The 26,553-nt window shown below is 38.7% G+C and overlaps 2 protein-coding genes across 3 annotated transcripts in view; one reads left to right on the forward strand and one right to left on the reverse strand.

The window, feature by feature from the left end:
• axin1 (axin 1) overlaps window positions 1-13,660 on the forward strand; it is a 21,162-nt gene extending 7,502 nt beyond the window's left edge. The window contains exons 3-11 of one of the 2 annotated variants that reach the window (XM_035655332.1): window positions 2,083-2,223; window positions 3,212-3,308; window positions 4,452-4,589; window positions 7,770-8,311; window positions 8,411-8,575; window positions 8,984-9,232; window positions 9,434-9,541; window positions 11,845-11,994; window positions 12,454-13,660. In XM_035655332.1, the coding sequence (XP_035511225.1) occupies window positions 2,083-2,223; window positions 3,212-3,308; window positions 4,452-4,589; window positions 7,770-8,311; window positions 8,411-8,575; window positions 8,984-9,232; window positions 9,434-9,541; window positions 11,845-11,994; window positions 12,454-12,580 (1,717 nt within the window). In that variant the 3' untranslated portion in view covers window positions 12,581-13,660. The remainder of the gene's footprint in view (window positions 1-2,082; window positions 2,224-3,211; window positions 3,309-4,451; window positions 4,590-7,769; window positions 8,312-8,410; window positions 8,576-8,983; window positions 9,233-9,433; window positions 9,542-11,844; window positions 11,995-12,453) is intronic. The other variant, XM_035655333.1, reaches the window with a different exon arrangement.
• An 8,367-nt stretch (window positions 13,661-22,027) lies between these two features.
• The window catches only part of galr2b (galanin receptor 2b), a 5,095-nt gene continuing 569 nt past the window's right edge, over window positions 22,028-26,553 (reverse strand). Inside the window, exon 2 of the mRNA XM_035655454.1 lies at window positions 22,028-22,901. Coding sequence (XP_035511347.1) covers window positions 22,139-22,901 — 763 coding nt within the window. The 3' untranslated portion in view covers window positions 22,028-22,138. The remainder of the gene's footprint in view (window positions 22,902-26,553) is intronic.

Genomic DNA, 26,553 nt, shown 5'->3' on the forward strand with positions numbered 1-26,553 from the left:
TTAAATAGTCTTTCAGATCAGCTTTAAAAAATCAACTGACTTGAAAGAGAATGACCTATACATTCATTAATCTTTGGTGAGAGTTTTGAAATTTGAACAGCTCAGTTTTGTTCCCATTCATGTAACTTGTGTGCTTCAAAGCAAGACTTCGTTTGTAATTTTAATGAAAGGTGTTTCCTTTGAGTGATCTTTTCAGGGTCCTAACAATCTGCATGCAGGAGTAGAAGTTGAGAAAAACATGGAATAACAAAATGGATGAATAAATTGTATAAAGATTCTGTGTTCAGTCGTTGGAGTTGAACCACATCAGTAATGGAGTCTGTCCTGTTTTAGAAAGGGAAATAATATAGTTTTGATTACACATTGATGGCAACTGACAACACCATGGCCAGTATCTTTCAAAAATGCAGCTATAAAACATGTTTAACTATTTCTACAGTTTTTATTACAGTACAATAATTTGTATTGCATTTAATTAATTCAATAAAATACACATAAGCTAGATGTGGCTAACAACTAGGATTGAAAGTACTAGTAATAAAATGTGTCAGCATCTGTACTTGAAAAAACAAAATAGTTCTCTTACTCTTGGGATAAAAAACATTGCTCTGAAGCTCAANNTTCTAATAAATATAGCAACTTTTGATCAACCCATTTCATTTTCTGGCTTAAACGAACAACTACCAATTCCTGATATAAGCCACATCCACCTCAGTGTTCGTATATGGATATGGATACAGATAATTTAGTTCAACTAACTAACTAACGGATACATATTATCCCAACATATGTTGTTATACTGTAGTATACTGTAATACTGTATGGCCTTCCTGCCTGAATAGAAAAAAATGTGTTCAGGTGAGGTGATGATGGGAAACCTTGTGTTTTTATGTCATTTATTGTTGTATTATTTTTTTATGTTGTTAAAAAACGTAAACACTATATTGTTTTTTTATGTTTCTGAATGTGATATCCAAAATAAGATATAAAACGGAAAATAAGATGAGACAGAATTCAGAACAAAAACCAGCACTAAACCATTTTTCTCGGGTACTTGGAGGAGTGTTGGAGAACTAGAAACCATCTCATCTGTCTTTCATTAAATGACAGACTGGATTAGATTAATGTTTGCTTCTTTCCATTGTCATTTCCTCTCGTTTCTCATGATCATAAACGTTGCCACACATAATCACAACTTAAAACTCCTTTTCTGTATACTGCACTTTATTTATCCCCACTCTTTCCAAACGCGGTGCTGTAATTATTCACTGTTGTTGAATGTAGATGCTAATGAAAATCAGTTGGTCACAAAGGTTTCATTTTGAACTCTGGGTGCTTCTGCATTCCAAACAGGGAGAAAGCTGGGGATAAATGCTTCAGGGAATTCCAATTTGAATAAAAAGAGATGATGATGCCTAACATCTTTAATTCATGTGTACAAAGCCCTGTAAGAAGTGTGCTCAGTAAAGTCAAAGTAAATGGAAAGGATGTCAAATGAAGCTTCCCCCTATAGCTGTAAACACTCTAGATGAATGTGCATCATAGACCTGCAGTTACACTCTGGCATTAATACTCTGGTTTTGAATTTGATTGGTTTGGTTGTTCACAAAGGCTGTGGAAATACAATCAAATCCGGTGTTGCCAGCATGCGGCAGTATACTCTCTGGTTGCGCAGAGGAGTTTCAGGAAGTGGCAGAATCAGAAAGGTTGACAAATTGAAGGCAATGGAGTATTAAACACTGGGAAATGAGGTTGTGTGCACATTTTAAATGGTTTGCTGGCCCAGCTTCTATGGCTGGATGAATACTGAATTTTTGCAGCTGAAATTGATATTTGTGAGTTTTAAAAATATGATAACGATCAATCGTTGATGTATATCAAACACACAATCTTGATCATCTTCTGGACAGATTTCCTTTTACACTAACTAATAAAACAACACTGTGTTCTTAATTTAGGATTACACCAAAGAGCATTGCGTCATCTTTGTTTATAAATGCATTTTTATAAGCTACCTCATCATGGTCTATTCTGATGAATCAGTTTTTTTTCAGCATTTCCTGTATTTCTTAATTTTTCCAGGCATGCACCCTGCCGGGAACCCATCAACCCATACTATGTCAACACTGGTTATGCTATGGCTCCTGCCACCAGCGCCAATGATAGTGAGCAGCAGAGTATGTCCAGCGACGCAGACACAATTTCCCTTACCGACAGCAGTGTGTAAGTATTTTCTCACACACACATAGACACATTCACTCATTCATGCATAAAGTTGTTATACCAGGTCATAGAGGCTATCCCAGTTTTATCAGCCCAGAATTAGTATTACAGTTGTTATTTAAAAGGAAGTCATATAAGTTAGCATTGCTCTAAGACAGAGAGAGAAGGGTTTAATTGGCTTCCGAATGGCCCCTTTTTAACTGTGCTCAAACTCAGCTATAGGAGGAGCAGCTAAGGTCCCATCTGCTCATTAGCCAAACCAGTAATAGCTGTTAGAATTGATCTCTAATGCTAATTAGGAATCCTAAAAAACATGTTAGATAGTGTACAAAAATTAAACCACTAACTTACTGACCTCTTTTGCAAATGTGACACAAGGTTTGAAATGTTTCCAAAGTCATATTATAGTCACATTCCTTTTTTGGCAGAATAAGTTTTCTCTCACAGGTAATTTGTTTGGGCTCAAGCATGAGGCCAAATATATATATATATATATATAATATGGGATCACTTGCACGCAGGACTTGTATTTCAAGTTCACTGTACAAACCGGGCATGTGCTGGCGAAAGAAGATTTGAAAAATAATGTTTTCTAGGTGCAGGGATGGCACTGGGGAATTATGCCAAAGAAACTTCAAAGCTTGCACAACTGGACAAAAATGTGTTTGAAGCTGAATGGATTAGGGGCTGTTATCAACTAATTGGTCCAGAGCTTCCAGCACAGGAGAGTGTGAAACCCAGCATGACCAATACCACATGGAATTACAGACTCATGGATGTGTTAACATGTAACTGTAATCTGGCAGACCACTTGTGGTGCAGGAGGGACACAATAAGCCTCTAAAAATGCCTATCCTGCTGTACTGATTAATCAAGACTTACAAGGTGTTCATTTGAGGAAAAAATGCAGCAGAAAGCTTTCAACTTCAAAGCTGTCTGTGTTGTTTATTCATGAGTTTTATGAAAATGTCTTTGTTGTTAATTCCAGAGATGGGGTTCCACCTTACAGATACCGCAAACAGCATCGCCGGGAGATGCACGAAAGTGCCAAAGCAAATGGGCGAGTGCCACTACCTCATATTCCAGTGAGTTATTCATGGGTTCTTTCTCTTCCCTCTCACTTTCTGCCTCTACGTCTCTCTTCAACTGTCTGTCTCTGCCTTATTTTCCTCCGCTCCACCATTGGAGATGTGCATATTTAAGTTCTGCTGTGTCGCAGGGCCTGTGATGGAGTATAAGAATAGCTGATGGTGAAAGAGAAGGCTGTCTAAATGCAGCTTGATGCTTTCCTAAGCTGTGTGCGCTGAAGCCTAGCAGACATGAATCCTCCCCTGTGACAGCCTGATGCCTCCCTCTGCAGCTTAGGCTGTCTCTTGGTAGGAAAACCCCAGCCCTAATTAGGCCTTGGAGTAAAGAGTGAAATTAAAACTCCACACGTAGCATCCTATTAGGATGCATGAATTGACTGTATAGTAGAGCACAAATCCCCAAAGCATTAATTCTCACGTTTCTCTGCCTCAACAAATTCATCATGACTTCACTTCAGTGGCAATGAGAATATTGACAGGGCTTATGGGTCTTTGTTTTTTTTTGTCACTTTGTTTTCCTACTGTTTTTAATATATACTGGTTCCAAATCAGGAGTTGAATTATCAACTGCCTTGAATTGTCATAATTGCAGGTAGTAGCGGAAATAAATGTCCTTTATGTCCTTATTGAGGCAAGGCATGTTTATTTGTATGGCACATTTCATACACAAAGGCAATTCAAAGCACTTTACATAATGCATTAAAACATTGTGGTTGCTATCATATCTAGAATGTGTTCTTTTGCTGTAGACACACTTATCAAATTGATATATTGACGTCATTCAAGCTTGCAAGGCAATGTATTTTTCATGTGTCTATTTCAACATCACACAGAAGGCATGGGCATACAGCATACATACTGCATTGTGTGGGGGAACAAAAACATGTCAGAAAAGATCGGCTTCAGTTGTACTCGGTGGTAAAGTCGCGTTGCAGGTTCATTCAAATTTAAATGTATTATCCCTTTAGATGTTCAATACTTGACACTGTCCACTGTAATGTTTCCTGCTTATGTTTTAGTCCCTTCATACGCACATTGACAGGATGTAAGAGGTCATGGTGGTAAAACAGTCCATAGTGTTGACAGCAATACAGCAGTGACTGAAATTCAGTGGTTACAGTTTGACATTTCTTCCCCCAGCGCACAAACCGGATTCCAAAGGATATACATGTGGAGCCGGAAAGGTTTGCTGCAGAGCTGATCAGCAGACTGGAGGGCGTACTAAGGGAGAGAGAGGCTGAAGAGAAACTAGAGGAGCGACTGAAGAGAGTACGATTGGTATGTTCACTTTATTTTCTGAACCAGTGTGTACTGTTTAAAGCACAAGCAGATCCACTGTTTTTGTTAACTTGGTTTAACACATGTGAATAAGCAGAATTTTTCAGGAGCAGTTGCAGAGGTTCACACAGGAGAGCACTGTCTGTAGGCTGAATGACCTCTAACATAACACAATTGAGTCCATGCAGGGAAGGAAAACGGACACATATGTTTTGAGTCTGAGTGATGCTGAGCTGCTGTTACTCAGTAAAGTTATACATTCAAGTCATATAAGGCGCTGTTAGGATCTCAATGTTACTGGCATCATCTTTGCTTGTGGTTACACCAACTGAATAATATCTGTGACCTGGGGGAAAAGGAAATTGAAGTATGTATGCAGTTTAGGGCTGCAGCTAACTGTTATTTCCTTTATTGTTCAATCTGTCAATTATTTCCTCTGTTTACTATTCTTCACGATTATCTCATCAATACAATGTCAGAAAATAGTGACGAATTTTCATTACAGTTTCCCAGAGCCCATGCTAACATATTCAAATTACTTATTTTATATAACCAACAGTACAAAAACCTATATATATATATATATATATAACACAGAAAAGCAGCAAACCTTCACATTTGACAAACTGGAATCAGAGAATGTTTGAAAAGATTCCCAATCAATTCACTGTCTGAGTAATAAACTTAGTTCTAGAGCAGATTGTATTATATTGAAACATTTTTATTGCTCAAATTTAAATCCTGATATTTATTTTGTGTTCTCAGACTTTCAAAAGACAAAATATACAAACAAAGGTTTCAGCTGTGAGGATCTCATTTTAATTGATGCTACAAATCTTGATTTCAAATGACTTGTTTTTCACTTGAATAACTTTGATTCACTTTAATAAAAGAATGATTAAATAAATGAGGATCATAGATAGCGTATTGAAAAGCAGACTGAATATTGAGCAGTATCAGTAATTCCACCAAAGCCCATTCCTGAGCCAGAAAGCAAGATGTGCGTCTGGCCGGTGGGCTTAAAGTTTTTCACCAACAAAGATGACTTAAATCCGTCTGGCCTTAATGAAATTAATGAGGCCAGCCATTTGAACGCTGAATAAAAAAACATGATGAATCAGATGGAGCACCTGCACACTCGGCCATTTGTAAGCCTGGAACAGTGTGCCGCCTGTTTGATGTCACTTGAACGGTGATGAAATAATTGCTGCTACCACAAATGAAATCTCCCTCAGTACCCAAAGCCAAGTATTAAGTCTCAAGGCAGACAATTTATGTGGTTTGGCCCTGAAAGGAGAGAAGCTGCCATCACACGGCTCAAGGTTTGCTTTATTAAACCTGGAGGCGAGCATGAAATGACTGCCTTCGTCAAGTGATATACTGTGTACATCTAGAAAAAGAAATGTGAACTTTTAACCATAATATCAGAGGTATTAAAAATATATTATAATGCATGAAGACTTTCTGTAGCATGAAATGAGACTCAAAAATGTACCATCTGGTTAAAAATGTATGCGTCATTTTATTGCTGCGAGGAAAAACAACATGATTTTATGAGGACTTATTGCCACAGCTCTGTCACACAGCTGGTTAAGAATGAAAATATGGCTTCACTTCAGGAATTGTTTGGAACAATAGACCTTGTGGCCAAGGTATGCAGAGTATTTTTCACAAAAACAAGAGTAGCAGAATACCGTTCACATAAAGAAAGACTCATGTGAACACGATGATCATCTCTTGTCTGAATTGTATTTTTACTTGGGTTTTAAAAAGATAAGCATGAAACTATGTACGCTGTTAGTCCTCGTAAGGAGAGGCATGATGTTGTAGAAATTAGCTACTTTAGACTGTTATCCCCATCCACCAGCGAAGCTAACCTGTAGAATCACAAATATCTTCTGTTATTTGTCAAGGACTTTTATTCTCAAGTGTGGAAAAGTTGCTCAAATGAAGATGTTGTAGTTCCATGAATAACTTCCAGTGGGCTTTTCTAACAGATTTCTGGATCTGGTGCAGAGATATGAAGACACATCAATTATTAAAAACCTGCCAAAAATATTTGGCTGCATACGGCATCTTTCGCAATATTGCTGAATCTAAGAAAGCAGTGGGCACAGGGAAGTTTATGAAGGAGCAGGATGAAAAACCCTTCACCCTCTGATACGGTTTTAGCAAATGGATGGTGAACACAGGGCAACAGCAAACTCTGTTGGTTTGGCATGTGACAAGTGAAGGTTTATTAAATTATTAACGTATCCGACATGAAAGGTTTGGCTTGCCGACTAAAAGATAAAAGTGAAACTCTTACCCACTGTTGTCTTTCCACTATATTCGTTTGTTCTCTCCTCTCGCTTCTCTCTCTGCCAAAGTGTTTCCAACTTTATACAAGACGCACAACAGAAAAAAGGTCAGTGGTGCTCACTGCACCAACTGCATTGAAAACTATTTCTGATGATGTTTCTTTTAAAAAATTCAAACTGAAATATTTGGTCATACAACAAACTACCGGTCAGCTGTGTAGCTGAAAATATTGGGTTTAGAATTTCATTTATTTGTCATTTCTGTAGCAATTATGGTGTTACAACTTGACCATCATCAAGTTTTAGATGACTGCATTTCTTTTATCCACTTATTTTATCACTGTATATCTTACACTCGCTCCCTGCTTGCTTATCAAAACCTATTATGAATGCCTGCAGTACCACACCCCATCAATTCCCCCTGGAGCACATTCTGTCAGAGCGTTATTTTATCTCGGAGCTGAAACTCTGTCGGCTGCACATTACATGAAACAACACAAATGTGCTGTGTGCATGCAGAGTACCCCCCTAATATGATACTCCGTGATCCTTGGTGTGTCTCCACCTCTGCAGTAAGAATGAGAAGACACATGTAGCATATGGTGAAAATCTGCCATCTGCAGGTTGAAATAAGTAAACATTATGCAGCCTTATGGAAAAAATCCTCTGTTGTGTCAGATGTGTTTAGAAATAAGCTGTTAAAAGAATAAAATGCACATAGATATATTTTATATGGTTTATATGATTTACGAGTGTTTGATGTAATATGCCTCAGATATTCACAACTTATCCCTATAACCTCAATTTATATTCCAGATATTTATTCCAGATTCTTTCTCTAAATTATGTTTTGTTTTGTGTGTGTATCTTTGTTCTAAAGGAAGAGGAAGGTGATGAAGTCATGTCCACAACCACAGCATTACCCAGTCACAGGGTCCCCCCTGGTGCTTATCCACAGAATTACAACCCCCGCTATGCTGACATCACCTACAGCGGTCCTTTAATGAGAGACGCTCATGAGGAGAACCCTGAGAGTATCCTGGACGACCACGTCCAGCGGGTCATGAAGACTCCCGGCTGCCAGTCACCAGGTACAGGCCGTCACTCTCCCAAGTCACGCTCACCAGACTGTTTCCCAGGGGGCAAAGGGATGGGACTTGGAGCTCTGGTGTCCTTGAGCCAGGGTAGACATCCATCCAGGCATGGTGTCAAGGGAGAGAGCAGCCACCTGTACCACCACAAACACGTGCACCACGTCCACCACACAAACGTTGGGAAGCCAAAAGAGCAGGTGGAGGCTGAGGCAGCCATGCGTGTGCATGGCAACTTTCCCTGGAACATGGAGACGAGTCATTATGGATCAAAGTCTCGCAGCTATGCAGATGGCATGGGATCCCACCCTGTGGAGCATACAGGGTATAGGTACGCACCACACTCAAGCAGTAGTTTACTTTTTCTCAATATTTCAACCAAAATACTTTTTGCTTTTCTACTCACCAGTTGTTTTCTTCCATTATACAGTAGCAAAGGTGGCACCCAATGTAAGAGAGCATTCAAGAAAGGTGACGAAGTGCGGCCTTATGACATGCCAGGGCCTGCGGAGGAGATAGAGAAAAACCAGAAGATCCTTTTGTGGCTGATGGAAGGACAGAAAGAAATGGTTCAACATAAGAGGAGCCCATATGGGTCAGTGATGTGTGCAAGCATAATTTTTTTTTTTATCTTTACAGTTAAAGAATATCCTGTGCACAGAAATGCACTCCAGCCCCATCTGTGTTGTTGTTGTGTTTTGTTCTTGATCTGGTTCTTATTTTTGAGCAGTCATTTCTCACACACTTTGTCAGACACACCTAGCATTAAACCACCCCCATTACTCATGCCATAGCTGTCAGTTGTTATCAAAAGTGGTTGGGGTACAAGCACATAGCTTGAAGCCTGACAAGATTAATTTTTGAATTATCTTGCAAGCTCAAACTCCTACTTTACTTTACTACACAGCTGCATGAGAGAATGATCTAGTACTGTTAGAGAAAGCAAACTAAACCTAATGTAAACTTTTGAATACTCTTGCTCTGTCATGATTTAACATTTTAGGAGTACCACTGGGTCTAAGAGGGCCATGGGCCATGAGGGATCCCGTCTCAGCTCGGCGGAGCGATCGGGGTCAGTGCACCCGTGCGTCAGCACCCAACTGCGGAACAATGTGCAGCCATCTCACCCTTTCATCCAGGATCCCACTATGCCCCCCAACCCAGCACCCAGCCCCCTTATTCAGCTGGAGGAGGTGCGCCGGCGGCTTGAGGAGGAGAAGATTAAGTCTGGAACTTTACAACCCAAGCAAAGGTAAGTGGTAATGTCCCATTTCTACGGTGTCCAGTTAATCAGTGCCATTTTTCAACAGAATCTATGTAACTTGATCCACAGGGGAAGCCGGATTTATGCTTTTTCTTTAGTCAAAATGAAACAGTTACCCTTTTGTTCTGTAGCCTGTGTGCTCCTTAGGGCCAGTCTGTGTCTAACTACTGGGGTTGTTCGGTCCCTCAGGTATGTGATGGAGGTGATCCAGAGGGGTCGCACCGCAGTCAGGCCTGCACTGTTCCCTCCACTCAACGTGGTGCCTGCCGTTTCTGACAGCGAGCTCTCCGAGCCCGAGTATGTCTGCTGTGTCCTACCAGTAACTCTTCCCGCTATCTCCAAATATCCCCATAGGTCACGGCAAACCCACTTCACTTCCCATTCTCATTACTGACAGCTTAGTTACCCAGTACTGTGTGTTTTTGTATTGCTACTAAAAGAAACATTTAGACGTCAGTCATGAGCAATTTCCTTGCCTAATTCTCTCCTGTGTGCTGTATTTGTAATGTCCTTATGTGGCGTCCCACACTCTGTCCCCCAATTTGTTTTAATGTGGTATCTTGTCTGGTTTTCATTCATGTGGGGGAAAGACTCAATCAGCATCCCCATACTCCTCATTAGATAGTAGCTGTTACACTGCATGTTAAGCCTGTGGAGGGTATTTAGTAAACAACAGCAAACAACAATAAAATCTCTAAAAAAAGAAAATAATAGACAAGATGGAGGCAAAGAATGGCTTAATGTTAAGTAGTCCGTTATTTTCGGACTACTTTTTCGGGGTTAACGGACACTTGGCAACCAGTGAGAAAAGACTATTTTCAGTGTCCATGGTATGGAATGTATTCTTTCTCCATCGTGCCATAAGTAATGAGGATTTCCAGAAAAAGCTTCAAAGAGGAAGTAGAAGTGTATGTTTTCTGTGTTCCAGTGCAGGCAGAAGTATTAGAGAGAGGGTTGGCTTTTTGATGTTTTGTCAGAAACATGTTTCTGTTTGATGTTTGACTGTCCTCTCAGAAGGGTACTTAACAGATGGAGGGGAATAGGGGAACAGTGTTAGAGGCAGATGAAAGGCAGATTACGTGTTACAGCCAGAGGGTGAAGCCTCCGGTCAGACCTGTGAGGACTGGGGTTCAGGACGTGGTGTGTACTTGGATCACAACCGATTGAAGGTTACATTACCTCTAATGTCCAAGCTTGGAAATGTCTGAAGGTTAGCTCAAAGATTGGAATTTGGTAAAATTACTGAATCTAAAAATATGTGTGTTATGCATATGCATGTGCAGATTATTTTAGAGTTATGATTCGGATAAGGAGTGCTATTTTTGACGTAAATTGCAGCAATTGGGCGCTAAGGGAAGGTTTTAAAAGTACCTTATTTGTCTCCATGAGCTTTTTCTATCATAATATCCTGTCATGAAAATGTTCTGCTGCTTTTTGGGCTGATGTAAAACTGGCCCATGCCAAATTAGAGAATCTGCACTGAATATTGCTCTTAAAACTCTGAATATTGGCCTGAAGAGATTGTGTTAACTACTACACTGCTGTTTAAGTTGAGAAAAATACATTTATATCTAAGACTTGTAGTGACCATCACTTTCCAGGGACAAAAACAGATGCAGTTATGTGCTTGTAGAAGTTGGTAGAAAAGAGGTATGGCTGGCTAAACACATTTGACATCTTTCGACATGTGACGTATGGCGCACCCAAAGGCTGCTGGTAAGATCATCATCTCAGGGCCTCTCCCACTCAGTGGAAGTTATGAATACTAGAATATACTCAGTTACATAAACTGCTGGTGAGCTGACTGATAATTAATGTTCATCAGCAGAGCTATGGCCAGCTGAAAGCATCTTAAAGGTTAAGTTGACCCAAAATACTGCAGACGTTTATGGGTTTATCAGAATTTGCTGAGGTTCCTCGCTGTCATTTCTGTATCTGGTATAAATAGAAAACAGCAAAATCTATCTACTAGAGTATCTGTTTTGTTTCTAGCTCCATTTCAGTTCATTTGTGTACTTTGCGCCTATACATATTGTTGAGACAGTGCTCGTCATTTTCCTTGTTTGCCATGTTGTGTTTTTCTATCTACATAAGCTATCCTTAGATAACCTCAGCGTCGTTTCATCCTGAACTGATTATAGAAAGAAAAGCTTTATGATCACTGGTCTGGTCTAATATGAAAGTGACATTTCCATCTTGCTCGAAACTTAGTAGGCAGTCAGCATGTGAACCAGAAAACAAGAGGATGTTGGCCCATATTGTTTCTCTCTTCACTCGCTCCCTGTAATTGCACATATTGATTAGAGAGTTCTACCTTTTAAAATGCAAAGTATAGAATGACATCAGCCCTCAACTCATCCTAGGTTCTTCTATTTTATTCTTTCATCTTTTTTTATTTTATTTTTTATTGTAAAGTATTGTTTATTTTGAGATTTTTACGTTATGGTCCTTGTTTCCCCAGTTATTCAGTTGCTTATGAATATGAGCATGTTTGTAACTGTCATCCCCCTTAGCCTTAGCAGACTCTAGTCCATATGAGCATGTTCATAATGGAAAAGCTTCAAGTTTTCTAAATAGTTTTTTGTCTTTTCCATCTGCAGACATAAAGCCACTAAAAAGCAGCCATGTGAAAACACTACTGTGGCGTATTACTTCTGTGAGGAACTGATACCGTACAGGACGTCTGTCAAAGGGAGGGTCGTCACACTGGGCCAGTTCAAAGAACTGCTAACAAAAAAAGGAAATTACAGGTGAGATTTATGCTGTTATTTGCTTTCCACATGTCGTTCAAGAGATGTAACACAGCTAAGCTCAGAATTTATGCTTTAATTATCAGCAAGAAGGATTGCATTAAGATTGCATTATCTACAACACGACTTGCTTTGAGACACCCAAATATAGCATCATTTGGAGTGTAGTTGTCAGGGAGGGTTTATAGTTCATCCAAACCAGTTACATAGAATGTTTGAAAGCTATTATAGATTTGGCTTTACTTAAAACCTTCAAATACCTTTGAAAATCACACAGGAGTGTTGGTGGGTCTGTAGTTCCAGCTGTGTCTGTTATTTCTGATTAAGAATTAAATACCCATTTGCCTGATGAGGGTGCTAAGTGATTATTAAATCAAGGTGTTGCCTGCTGGGCACAATGTGGGTAAAGGTCACAGTTTTTAACCTGCAGAAGTTAACTTTGTTCCCTCCCTTTTTTAGGTATTATTTCAAGAAGGTAAGCGACGAGTTTGACTGTGGGGTGGTGTTTGAAGAGGTACGTGAAGATGACGCTATCTTGCCCATTTTTGAGGAGAAGATTATCGGGAAAGTCGAAAAAATTGATTGAAGTGTGCATGTTGAAGAGGAAGGAGCCGAAAAGCCAGCACGTAATAGGCCCGAAAGAGCGATTGGATGGCGAAGGGGAAGTGTTTCAGGCTTGAGACCGAAGGAGAGAGAAGAAAGCGAATACAGTAGAAGTGGATTTAAGAGTTGAAGAGCAAAGCAGTGGTCACAGCAGATGACTTGTGACTTTTGAGGCTCGATAGCACCACTGCAGTGACGTTGGAAGAACTAGAAGAAAAACCTCATTCACTTTGGAGTGTAATGTAGCTTTGTAAACTTTACTAGATAAATGAAGAACAAAAGTGCTACTAAAGCTACATATTTTTGATATGATGTATCAGAGGGTGTCCTTTCTAAAGTAACCACACTTGTAATTTTTATATGTATTGGTACCAGATGTGTACAGTTTGTGTTAAAAGATAACAAAATTTTATATCTATTTAAATATTTAAGATGCTCACTTTCGCTCCTATTGAAGCAGGAGTGTTGCCCCTGTTGAAGACGATCAAAATACTTAATAGGGCTTTTGGTTGTTCCTCATTCATTGTAAGAGCCCTGTGGACTCAAATGTTTGTGCTTGTCTTAGTGCTTTTAATACTATACTCACCAGTACTTTATTTTGTGGCATTCAGTCAGGCTGCACTTTCATTGTATAATATACCACTGACTATGTCCCAACATAGACTGCAACACGAAAGAGCACCATATATTAGTGACCAGAAAGATGGAAATCCCTGTACAGTCTACTGCAATCCAGTACAACAGCCCAGTGTCTTACAATAGTACTCTTTAAGAAGATTGTGATCATTTATGATAACTTTTTAGACTAAAACTGTGTTGTTGTAATGGATTCAAAATACAACATATAAGAAATACTAATGCAATCCAGTACACCACAATTCAGCCTTGAAAAGTTACTATAAAAGGTATTTTGCGGTTCCTCTCTGACACAGTCTCAACATAAATTGAACATACTAAGTTATTATTTGTTGCAGAGCTATTTTTTGGGGTTGTAGTACTGCATATTGTACAGGTTATTTTATTTTGCTGGTCCATGTTAGTTCGTAAGTCCATATTAATGGAGCTGATGCCTCATGGTTAATGTACAGGTCTTTGCGGTACTCGCGAGTTGCGTTGTGTTTAACAACCCAGTTATCAAACACTTGCCTGAATGAAACACAGTAGACGTGCAGATAATACCTGTACGGTATAACAAAAAAGATATGTTTTGGCGGAAATCTGTGAGGTGAATACCTAGTGCATAGTTGATTTATAATTTTGTTGCCCTAATCCAAAAACGATATTAGGCGTTTAACTCAGTAAATAAGTAACATTAGAGAAATGTCTGAAATGATTAGAGGCTACATATAAGAACAGTCTGTTAAAAGCCTGTTTGAATAAATGTCTCTTAATTTTATTAATCAGGCTGAAATTTAATTTGGGTTGAGGTCAATGGCACTTCTATAAAGGTTTTGTTATGTTGATGATTAATCTTGATTGTGGATGAGTAATTTGACCTTTTTTTAATTTTTAAATAGTCCCTGCCAATTATATTTGGATAACAATTACTCTTGGGAGGCCAGTTTTCCAATTATATTTCAATTATTTCCATTTTAACACTGAATTACACTGTTCATTTTCTAAACTCAAGCTCTGCCTTCAGCATTAGAGGTTAGTGTTGTTAAAGAAACAACAGAGCAGCTTCTCTACCTGTAGATCTGCACACTCGAGTTCATGCCCGCAGTGCAGAGAGGCCCATGAACCTGTTCATCTGAGGTCATATCACAGCATTTGAATGAGAAGGCCAGTGAATGACATCAGAATACTATCAACAGCATTGTGCAGTGAAGATCACATAAAGGCATATTTAAACATACTGTAAGTGCTGTATCTTTTTAAGTTAGTGTAGAGGCGTGTTCGGTGTCCATAAATGTCCATTTCTGTGATCCCCAAGACCATCTTTAACTTTGAATCACTGCTTAGTTGATCGATCAGTTAAGAAGGGGCTGCGCTAAGAGCCGATATCTAATCTGTAGCCTTCTCTAGCTTATCACAGCTACATCTCGTGCCTAGCAGGAACGAATTGTTTAGTGCAAATGATCTACTTTGGATAGATCACTTTACACCAAAGAGAAAAAGTAGATGGTAGGTACTGTAGACATGCTCTTGAACTACCCTTTCACATTGATATTCCTCTTCATCTTGTGGCAGCACTTATTTCTTGGTATCCGTGTTATATATCAGAATGATTATTTTAGCGTATACGATGGCAGTTTTCTGGTACATCAGACATTTAGATGTAACACTTCATGAAGCTTGCAGGGCGTTTAGATCGTGATATTATTGCTACAGTGAAAGAATGTCTCAACCGTTTGATTTTTCCCTCTGTTTGGCAACGTTAATGACACTTTTGCACTGGAATAGCACAAACTGAAACTAAAAATCAAGGCAGTCAGCTGGACAAGCTGTGACACTAAAATTTAAGGCCACCTTGTTTTCTTTACCTCATCATTGTGCTGGGGTCCACAGTGAGGAATGTGCTATAATAAAAGCCTTTCTTTTGTTATGGAATAATAGGCAGAAAGACGAGTGGACCTTGAAACCTGAGTGCTGTATCGTATGTGTCGTTGCATAAAAACTCAGTGTAAGGAATATCTCCGTTTGGAGATGCTGTTGTGTTTTGTTTTTGTGCTGCCTTTTTTTAGTCTCCTAACTTAAATCAGATTAACTTTATTTAGTGTGTTTGCCTCCGGTGATCCTTTGTATGTTAAATTATACATGTTGAGTTCATGATCAAGTTAAATACGATATGTGTTATCTTGATTTGCATTGTTTATTTCTTTTGAAATATAGAGTATCAAATCTGTTATGATTCTTACTGTGAAAGCCCTCAAATTAAACTTCCCTTATTTAAGCTCAATGAAATGTATATAGTAAGTGCCTTTATTACTATGCTAATGATGTCTGCAGTGTGACTTTCAGACAGATGTGGGGACATAAATACCAGGGACATGCTTTGTATTTTTTATTTTTTTTTTTAAATGTTTGTCACTATTCCATCTTGTCTATGTAAATATGTACAACTGAAATTGTCATAAACCAGCAGCCCAGCACATTTAGTACCCTGGACCTGTTTCTGTTCACCAACTAGCATGGTTACCATTTAAAGGTACCTGGACAATAAATACATGCAATAAACCAGCTCTTGTGTTCTGAGTATATTTGACCCAACCTTCATCATCCTTTGCACACAAACATAAGTTAAAGGACCTTTAGTGGTGTTGCACATTGCCGGCACACCCAAGAGCATTGAACATGTGTCAGATAACTTTTGTGTCTTTGTATCTAGTAAAACAGTTGTTTGTGTAGATAATAATTTAAAAGGTGCCCTGACATGTTAAAGTCACATAATGCTTCATGTGTGCAAGGTCAGTTTTACTTTATAGTTAAACAGAACTGCAGTGTTGCGTCACAGTCTGAAGAGGGCACTCTTACTTTACTGGTAAGGTCCCATATATTGTGTTTATCTCACAGATTCTTCCACCAAAACTGTTTGGACAAGCGTATCATATGATATGCGGAGAATGAATTGTGGATCGGTGTCTATGCTGAATGGAAAAACAGCAATGAATAGGTTTTCCTCTTGAAATCAAGATAACTGAGTTTCACTAAAATCTCCTGAATAACCTGCACTTACTTTATATCTGAACGCATTAGAGGAATGGAGCACCACAAATGCTGCTCTCTCTTTGTCTGGCTGTTAACGTATTGATTTAGAATAAATAATGATTATGCAACTCCCTGCACAGAATACAAGGAATGCTGCTTTTACCTTGACTCATACGAGCTAATCAATGCCACGCGGGAGAGCTGTTTAAATGAAAAGGATTTTTGGAGCAATTAAGGCTACACTGCTGCTGCCGACACAATGTGTTAGTTGAGCTTTCAACCCACAGGCTCATATTGGACTAATGATTAATCAGCCGGCACAGATTAGAAAATAAAAATGACCTGTGGGTGATATGAACATGCTTTTTAGTCAATGCATTAAAACCCCCTTTTGGAGTTAAATCAAAGAAATAACTCTTAATTAGATGTTTAAATAGATATTTTTAAGCTAAATTAGAAATCTTTATGTGCTCATGTCTTTACAGTGTGTAGTAAACAGCTGTACAGCCTCTCAATGACACTGTATGACTTCATCCTGCTACCTGTTGTTTCTTATTCTTGTTGATGAGGTCTCTCAGTAACACACTGGCCTACCTGTAAACACCATTCGTTGTGAAGCAGCAGGCTGGATATAAGGAAAGGTGTCCCTTTTGGTTTGCAGTGGATATACTAGTTTTATACAATATGACAAACAAGTCAGGTCCACAGCTACACATAGATGTAAGATCAGATATTCATATTATGAGTTTTTTGAATGTTGTAGAAAATATAGAAAGTGTCACCCAGAGCACTCTGCATATTCCATACACAGTACACTGCGCAAAATGTCAAGATGAGCTCGCCATTAAATCACCTGTTAAAGCTACACATAATTATGATGATGATAGTGATTTTAGCTTGTCAAATTGCCTACAGTAAACACACACCTAAAGTGGTTGGTTTCTTTATGACTGCTCTAATGAAATGTGTGTTGTGTCATCAAAAAAAGCAAACAGAAAATGTCAGATACTGATTCTCACTAAGTACTTAATAGTAGGTACTTAACTCTCATGGTCAATTATTTCGTCAGATATTATATCATAACCATAATTGTGTTCAAAAATACTGATACTATAGTCATCAGTATTACACCCAGATCTGAAATTATTTTATAATATGACTATTTGATTAACTTCTGATAAAAAATCATCTCTTAGCAAACGAAAATGAACCTTTAAAAGGTCCAGAGTGTAGGATTTAGTGGCATTGAGCGGTGTAGTTGCTGATTATAATGCCCTCGCGTTCACCCTACCGTAAGAGAAGGCCCTGTCTGGAGCCAGTGTTTGGTTTGTCCGTTCTGAGCTACTATAGAAACATGGCAGTTCAACCTCGTAGAAGAGATCCCGCTTCCCCCAATTCTACATCCAGTACTGGCTGCTGTCCTTTAAACCAGTCATGTCCATCTATAGCTCCAATTGCATCTTGGAGAAATGTGATCATTCCCTGAATTGCGCCCTCCAAGGTTATTCCTATTATCCTAGTGAGTTATAGGTTATTAGATTTTCCTTGTCTTTGTGCTGCTAGGTTCACGCTAAATGCAGATGTCATTAACACGTTGGGTAGAATAATCAGCAGAATGTAACTAAACATAGAAATCTCATTTCCCTTTGAGGTAGAATCCTATCTTGGAGGTAGAATTGTTTTTAAAATTAAAACCTGAAGAGTTCTAGCCACAGTTTAAATGTTCTATCTCTCCCTTTGAGCCACTGATTGCTTGTGTTTGTATGGCATCATTGTCTGACCTTAAAGCAGCATGTACAAAACTCCTACTTGTCAAACAAATGCTTTTATAGACTGATTATAGGCAAACCTTAATTAAAGCAATATGAATATGACAACATCTAAGAGTAATTGCATGCTTTTCAGAGCAATCATAGCGCCGACACCAGACCCTATAAAGGTTGTCAGTGACGTAAGTAAAACATTTCCTACAATCTCTTCCAATCGAACAGGCATTAACATTGAGAAAAAGAACATCCACTCTAAAACCCACTTTGTACATACACGTTCAGCTATCTGTGTAAGATGTGTGTTTCGGTGAAAGCTTTGTTCCCTCAGTGGTAGTACATCTAACTTCTCTGATAATGGAGATGATGTTGGTGCGGGTCAATGCGTCTCTTTATGTCATCCGCTGTCTGAAGTACGGAAGGCCGGAGTGGCCATAATCACAGAATAATTCCAATCGAATACGTAAAATAAAAAGTAATTTCATGATCACAAGAAAAATACACCTGCTGTATCATAAAATCCCAAGATAGGATTTCTGTTTACTGTCAGAGATGTTTTGTTGGTACCACTATTTTATTGTTTAGTTTTTCTTTTCTTATTATGTGCTTTGTATGCAAGATGGTTACTCACCAAGACCTCTTCTCTTTAACACTATGTTACTAGCTGAGCATAAAAATATTTCAATCTGAGATAACTAGTATAGGTTTTTCTGGAGTAAATAGAGGTAAAATGTAATGATATAGCACTTTTACAGAAGTGTTTTACTATAAAAGACAAATGAAAGGCATACAATAGAGACAAAAATGTAGAAATAATTAATAAAATAATAGGGATAAAAAAATGAAGTAAAAACTAATCAAAGTCAAGTCTGAACAGTTAATGCTTGGCTGCTTAGGATGCTTTTTAAATGTTTTCACAGATGCTTTGTAAATGTTTTCACAGATATTAAATCACTTTATTTCACATATTACAGTTTTTTCTCAGTAGCAGCATAAGAGGCTGCTCATAAAATGACATGGTGATTGCTCTTAATGTTTTGAGAACTGCAACAGTGATACAGAAAATGTGCTTAAGCAATTGAAAAAACCCTATGACTAATCATCAGACTTCATTAACTACTAAAACTTTATAATTATTCCAGTGGTACACTCCAGATTCCACAGACCTGTGGACACATTGATGGCAATGTGTGAAAGACATGAACTCACGCTGTCCCCAAAACACCCCTTATCTCACTAATGAATAACACTTGTTTGAGGTGCAGCTTCTTATTTGTAGTGGATGAATGGATTAGTGCGGTGTCTCTTTCTCTGGGCGCCATTACGGACTGTAAGGCAGCTATCTTATAATAGATGTCTTTATTGTTACAACCAACAACTCTGATGTGCTTATCACTTATAAACCTGTCAGATCTCTCAGGTCATTCAGTACATGTCTGAAACCAAACCTTGTGTATGTACCATGGTTATTGTCCATTTGTCTGCACAACATCACAGGTTATTGATCATTTTATCGATCATTTTCCAGCCCTCCTGTGCGGACAGAAATTCAATATAAAACAAGAACTTAGTCGAAAAGTTTGAACATTTTATGTAAGGCCATTAGAGGTTGCTTTTTTTATGACAACAATAGCTTAATTTATTCATTAATGTCTTCTTTTGAGTACAGCATGGCCTGTACTGCCTGTGGCTCTGCCCTCACCCCCCAGAGAAGCAGTGATCTCTGGGGGATCTGCACTGTTGTGCTGTGCTCGTTAATAACATCTCTTACTCCTGCAGTAGAAGTAAACAGCCTAAGGCAGCAGATAAGAAGCAAATTGAGATTTACTGATATTTACTGTCTTCCTGGAGCAGAAATAGACTGGTTTTCTGACTTTTCCTTACAGAGTTGATATTTGGAATCTATGCTCTGACCTCGTCACTCCCTGCAAGCCTCAAGCTCAGCACGGCAAATATTTCTGGGAGTGTCAGTAATAAAGTTCCTGCTAAAATCACACTAGATACACCACCTATTTTGTAGTATCTTCTATGTGTGGGCAGTGTGATCATTCCCCAAGCAAAACATCACCAATGGTTGTTGGGAGAATGGTGAACTGAAAAAAGGGAAATGAAGCAGCAGCTCTAGAGATTGCTTTAGCATAGTAAATCCTTGCTTGGAGCAAGGTATCTCTTCCAGTGAAATGATATACTGTTGGTAAGCAGCAGATAACCATCAATGCATGGATATATACTTAAAGGGTTGGTTCACTGAAATAAATACATCTGACTTTTAGCCATGGACATTGTTTTGGTTTTATTTGTCCACTATTGGGCAGATTTCTGCCTCTACCTCGCTAGCAGGTGAAGGGAAAATTATTTATAAATAAAATATTTTTAAACATTAAACATATTTCCCCTATTCTCAGAGTCCAAGCCATAAACATGCATATAGATTTGATGGATGGATGGATGGATGAATGGGTAGATGGATGGATAGGTATTATTTGTTTAATTTCTATTGACCCACTTCACATTTATGCACATTTTCAATTGAATGAAAGATCTACTAATCTCGCAGCAGAAAATATTTTATTTATTTAAGTACATTGTGTTCAAAACATTTTGATAAATATTTATTTAAATATATATATATATATATACATCTTAAAATCTACAGGCTGTTACATTTGAAAACTCAACATGATGAAACGGAACAAAGAGAGAGACACTTGAGTATATACTGTAGATGTAGAGGGGAAAATCACACAAGACACACTGGGCAAAAATTGGTCAGTGCAAAGGAGGATGTTCTGTTAGGAAATTATTCTCTGAAGAGGAAAATTGCATTTTACACAATTTGAACAGAACACAACTAAGAGGCGAGAAATGTTTTCTTTTTACAGCTCTGAGGTAGGACACAAGCTTACAGAGAGAGAGAAATACTGAGGATCTGCTTTTCATTTGGAGAAAAGAAAACCATGTACATGATTTTAATCATTTCACAGCATTAAGAATTTTTAAATACACAAAATACACACCTTTTAAAATACACAACTCTTAGATGCATAAGTGCACTCATTGATAAACATATTCAAACATATAATATTTTACACCAAAGAGAAACATGCCATGAATACAATCATTGTAAAATACAAGTAAAGCAAGACAATGTTGTATACTGGGGTCCAAAAACACTTCAGTCTTCTACCAAGAACTGTTTGTTTTTAATATTTATCAAATACTGATAAACTTCCCTTTTAACTCAATGTATACCTTCTGGCATCTTACACCCACATGTTTTGATTTTAAATGCTCGTATGAAATTAAAATATAACTGTTTGTCATGTTTGCACACATTCTTTTATGTTTAGAACATATATAAGTCAAATATACCAGTAATAACCAATATCTTGACAAGACAGAACAGCATCTGCATGCAAGATACAAAAGAAACAGATCAAATAATGTCCTGCTTCAGTTAGAAAACTACAACCTATAATAGACCAGCACTTTACAAACTAGTCCAAATGGTTGAATCAGATCAGAGCTGCAGTTGAGCTTATGTGAGAAAAAGATGATACAAAGTAGAACATAGAACCTGAACATGGTGTTGGAAATACTGATGACCGGCTTGTCAGAGACTTGCACAGGGTGGACTAGATGAGCAGGATAGTGATTGTAGACTTGCATCAAACCCTGTTTTGGACCATTTCAAAAGATGAAACGTGGTAACGTAATGAGACACATTCTGTGCTGCTCTTACAAGTGCTGGAATAATGTAGATTCCCAAATACTGAAAGGAACTTAAATACATACCAAAGTGCAAGCCATGGTTAAGGCAATTGGCAAAAGCAGAAAATACTAAGAATGTTTTACTTTTAGTAAATACAAACCTTTCAGATTGATTGTGTATTCTTAGTGGAAAATAATAGAATGTAGTGTGTGACAAAAATACAAACACATTTTTGGTTGTAGACTGACTGAATACACCTTAATACTCTATCTGTGTAAATATGTTTGTGCATGAATCCTTTTATCTCCTCTTCTGTTTGCCGCCAAAAGTGATGAGAGGTTTACGCTCCTTATAAATATTAGCTACAATGTCTTTAACGTAAGGCAATCTGTACTCAGCAGAGCTGAATCACTTGTCAAGTCTGCCGCTGAAAGGGCAAATTCAGCGTCACTGTGGCTTCTCTTGGCTCTGCGATCGGCCTGTTAATCATTTCACATTCATTCTGTCGTATGTTCTCCTCGTTCATCTGTGACACCTCGGTGGAGCCTGCTTCAAACCCGGGCACAGTGTTGGCTACATGAACCACATGGACCTTATTTCTCCCATTTTTACTGAGGATGCAGCTGAACACTTTCTTGAAGCCTTTGCGAAAGTGCTTGGACACCAGAGCGTACACGATGGGGTTGACACAAGAGTTGGCATAGGCCATGCAGTGAGAGAGAAGCCTGAAGGCATACGTGGTCTGATTGAAAGGGAAGTCTCCGTACAGGTAGCACAAGATCACCACATGGTACGGCAGCCAGCATATGCAGAAAAGCACAGTGACGATGATGATCATTTTGGTGACTTTGCGTTTGGCCCTCTTGGATTCCGACATGCCGTCCAAAGGGTCGACGGCCGTCCACAGGTACTTGATGGTTCGAGTGTACGAGAGGCTCACAATCAGCACGGGGATGACGTAGCCGAACAGAAAGGTGCACGTGTCCAACACCTTCCGGTTCTGCTCCTCCCAGCCGGGGATGCACATGGTACTGTTGGCGTAATCAATCAGGTCGTAGTAGCTGAGATAAGGACCAGCAAAGACCAGCGAAAGACCCCAGATGATCACCATGGCAACCACTGCGTTACACGGGGTTCGTAACTCTCTAGAGCGCAGTGGGTAACGAATGGCCAGATACCTACAAAGAGAAAAAATAACATATTCACATGTCAGCAAAAGCACATGAACTTAAGAATTAGTGAACATGCTCAGCCGGTGCAGTATGATAATTATAGACTGAAAGAAAAACAATAAAAAGACATATACTTTAAGATACTCCCTAAGCCAATTTATCTTATTGTTACTTGTTAATCTATTTAGTAACTACTACTATTTTAGTAACTACTATACTATTTTGAGAGGTTGGGATTGTAGGATTTGGTGGGAAAGATACAGTAAAGTGAAACGTAAATGCTTTTGCCATTTTCCTCACAAAAGCAAAGTAAAGTCTTCAATCTAAAATATAAACTGAAATAAAATTTGTGTTCACATAGTAAATATTAAAACTATAAAGGGATTTGCCAGTAAGTGCTATTGTTCAGTCTGTGCTGAGGGAGAAAGAGAGATGGCCGCCAAAATTGCTCCAAATCCTTTAAAGCCACAAGAAACCATGTCGTGGTTCCAGTTGTGTTGCTGTGTTTTCCCTGTTCCTGCCTCTCTGCCTCCTCCTCCCGTTTGTTTGTTTGTTTGTTTGTGTGTGTATGTGTGTGTGTGCGTGGGTGTGTTGTGGGCACGGCTATCTCTCCCGGGCACCTGGCTAATCCCCACACCTGGTCACAATAAATTCATCAGTGGTCAGTTTGAGAAACCCCCAGCTCTCCTGCCATTCATCTCCAGATTGTTCCGTCAGTTAGGTGGAGTGTGACTCCACCTAACTTGTTTTTTTCTTCCTAGTGCTGCTCGGCCATCACTCACACACCACTTGAGATCAGACCGCAGCCATTCCCTATACTTTCCAGCCTTCTTCAACTCCCCACTACCCTCTTCAATCATCCAAATATTTTTTTATTAAATAATTTACTAAACTGTTCCCTCTGAGTCCGTGTTTGCTTCTGGGTTCACTTAAGAATCAGTGTAACAGTTTTTTTGTGTTCCTCATCTTAGGCTTTCATTAAATTACTGGGTCATTTTAAAACCCATAATACATTTCTCTCAACCCATTAAAATGTCCTCCTTCCATGCTAACAGGTAGTCGTGGCTAACACTGCGGCTTCTGTGTTGGATGATATTTTTCACACTACAGCCCTTGCAGCTGTGATTTCTTGAATAAAAACACCTCATGGAAATGTGCAAACTGGCTGCGATATCCACAGAAAGGTTTTGTAAGATTTTAATAGGATCTGGTCCTGCAGGCATCACATGGTTAAACCATGACAATAGTGAGGAACATGACTGTGTCTTGTGCTGTGCTATTGATGTTGCTGAGCAGGTAGGCGATAAAGGCACAAATCCCATCTGGCATTACGTGGTATTATGAAAAAAAGGGTTAGTGTTAGCCTGATGTTTTTATGCTTACCAACCTCTTTCAAAAATCTGACACCACACTGCTTCTCACGTGCTATTGTTGAAGTTATCGCCTCCTTGTTACTCGGTTTGTTTGCCTTTGAACACCATATTCAACACGCTGCTTTATTAGCTAACTCCTTTGAGGTATTGCAGCGTGTTTTGCCCAAGGCAGGGATTCTGGGTAAAGCCGCAGATCCATGTCCTCCCTATTCGCATTTTAAGGACACTTCACCTGGCTCTCCAGAATCAGAAAAAGCAGCCTCTCTCATTTTTGAAACCTCACTGAAATGGGGCTTAAGACACTTATGTTGTACATAAAAAGAAAATAAAGCATGCTTTGAACCTACTTGCCACATATGGAGGCTCAGTGGCTTGGACAACAGCAAACACTCAGACATTACTGTGTGTGAAATAGTCAGATTAATATAATGAAAAAAATCACATAATGTATAACCAATGTTTAAAAAATGTATAAAAGCAGTCTGGTAAATATCTTTTGAATAAAATACGTAGTGTGTGGTCAACCCAGATCCTGTTTCAGAATTTTCTACCCGAATGTCTACATTTGGACCTTGATCCCATTGGATTGTTGACTTAACATTAACTCTTATATATATGCACAACCTCAACAAATATACATGACATGCATGAATAACTCTGCCTTATCTTATGTTACATATTACAAGATCACAAGTGCAGCTCCTAGATCAGAAGCAACAATGGCAAATTCTTTTGTTTTATATGGAATCCTTTACACATTGGTTATTTCTCTGGCATAAAATCACAGTAAGCGTAAATGTGTGGGTAGCAGCAACAGAGACTTTCGATTGAAAGACTGTTGGAGTGTGTGGGTGTGTGGGTGCGTGTGTGTGTGTGCTGCTGCTCATTCAGGCTGAACTCTGATTTAATTCCTGCTGGGGATTCCTGGTCTAAAGTGTAACTATAAGCTGCTGCTGCTTTTTTCACTTGTTACACAGGAACTGAAGAGGAAAACAGAAATTCATTAACCTCCCAGCTCAGATGTTCCTGCTCTTTTCCAGGTGGAGCAGGAAACGTCTGGCTGGCAGGCTGAAAAATCTATTGAATCCTCTAATGTGTAAACACAGCCAGTGTGGGCTGAGGGTGGTTGCTGCAGAGGGCAGCTGACTCTGTCCATATTGACTGAGCTGATGATGATGCCCAACAACTAATGGTGGCTTAGAGCTTACTCTGTGGGGGATATATTTTTCAGACAGAGGTGATGCATGATTCTCTCATAAGATATTAAATCAGACTACAGATTCTGTATCTCTATAAGGTCTAGTTGCTCTAATGACTAACGAAAATACATTTGTGATTAATTAAATGTACCTTACTGTGACACTATGTGATAAAGTAAGAGAATTCAATTTTTCAAGGTTTGTCCCTTCCGGGCCACTGTAGAGACTCCATGGAAGGCTAGCTGCAGCATCTGCAGATATAGAAGGCTCATTCTAAAGTAACAAAAACACAACAATTACTATATTTGGGTCCACTATACTATACTATACTATACTATTACATTGGACCTTTAAAGTGAAAAAGGATTTAAGTTGAGGGTATGAATTACATTATAGATTCAACAAATCAGGAATATTTGTAATACAATAACCGTAAAGTAAAGCAAGAGACATAATATGAGTCACCACTGCTGCTGAACCAATAAACCTTTTTCACGGGATGATGAAATAGAAATACAAATTAAGGTTCTGTTCTATTCAGGTCAAACAGAGTCAGAATGCTGCTATTGTGCATGTTGGCTCCCTGGAAAGCCTCTGCTACACTAAATGAAATTGAACCTTAATTAGTATCATCGGTAAATGTCGGATGACATTTTTAAGGTAACCCTCCCAAACCATTTGGCAGCACCTGTGTGTACCTAACTATTTCATGTCAAAAGGTCTATTAATCAATTAGTTGAGCCACAGATATTAATAATCAGCAATCAGATAATTAATTATGTAATTTATCAGGTAAAAACATTGTCTGGTTCCTTCTCAAATGTGATGTTTGTTGGTTTTCTCTGTTTATGTCAATGTCAACTGAATACTGTTGGGTTTTGGACTGTTGGTCAAACAAAACAAGCAAACTGAAGATGTCAGCTTAGGCTCTGAGTATTTTAAAGTACAAATAATCAATAGACTAATTAATAATGGGAATAATGATTACTGTAATTTGCAACAGGAAAGGCAAAGGGCTTCACGGGAAACGTGGCCTTTAATTTGAAAAGCATAACAAACAATGCTAACAATCCCCCCCCCCCCCCC

The sequence above is a fragment of the Morone saxatilis genome, unplaced genomic scaffold (genome assembly GCF_004916995.1).
Source record: "Morone saxatilis isolate NCDOM2014 unplaced genomic scaffold, NCSU_SB_2.0 Contig14, whole genome shotgun sequence".
In the NCBI taxonomy this organism is placed as follows: domain Eukaryota; kingdom Metazoa; phylum Chordata; class Actinopteri; family Moronidae; genus Morone; species Morone saxatilis.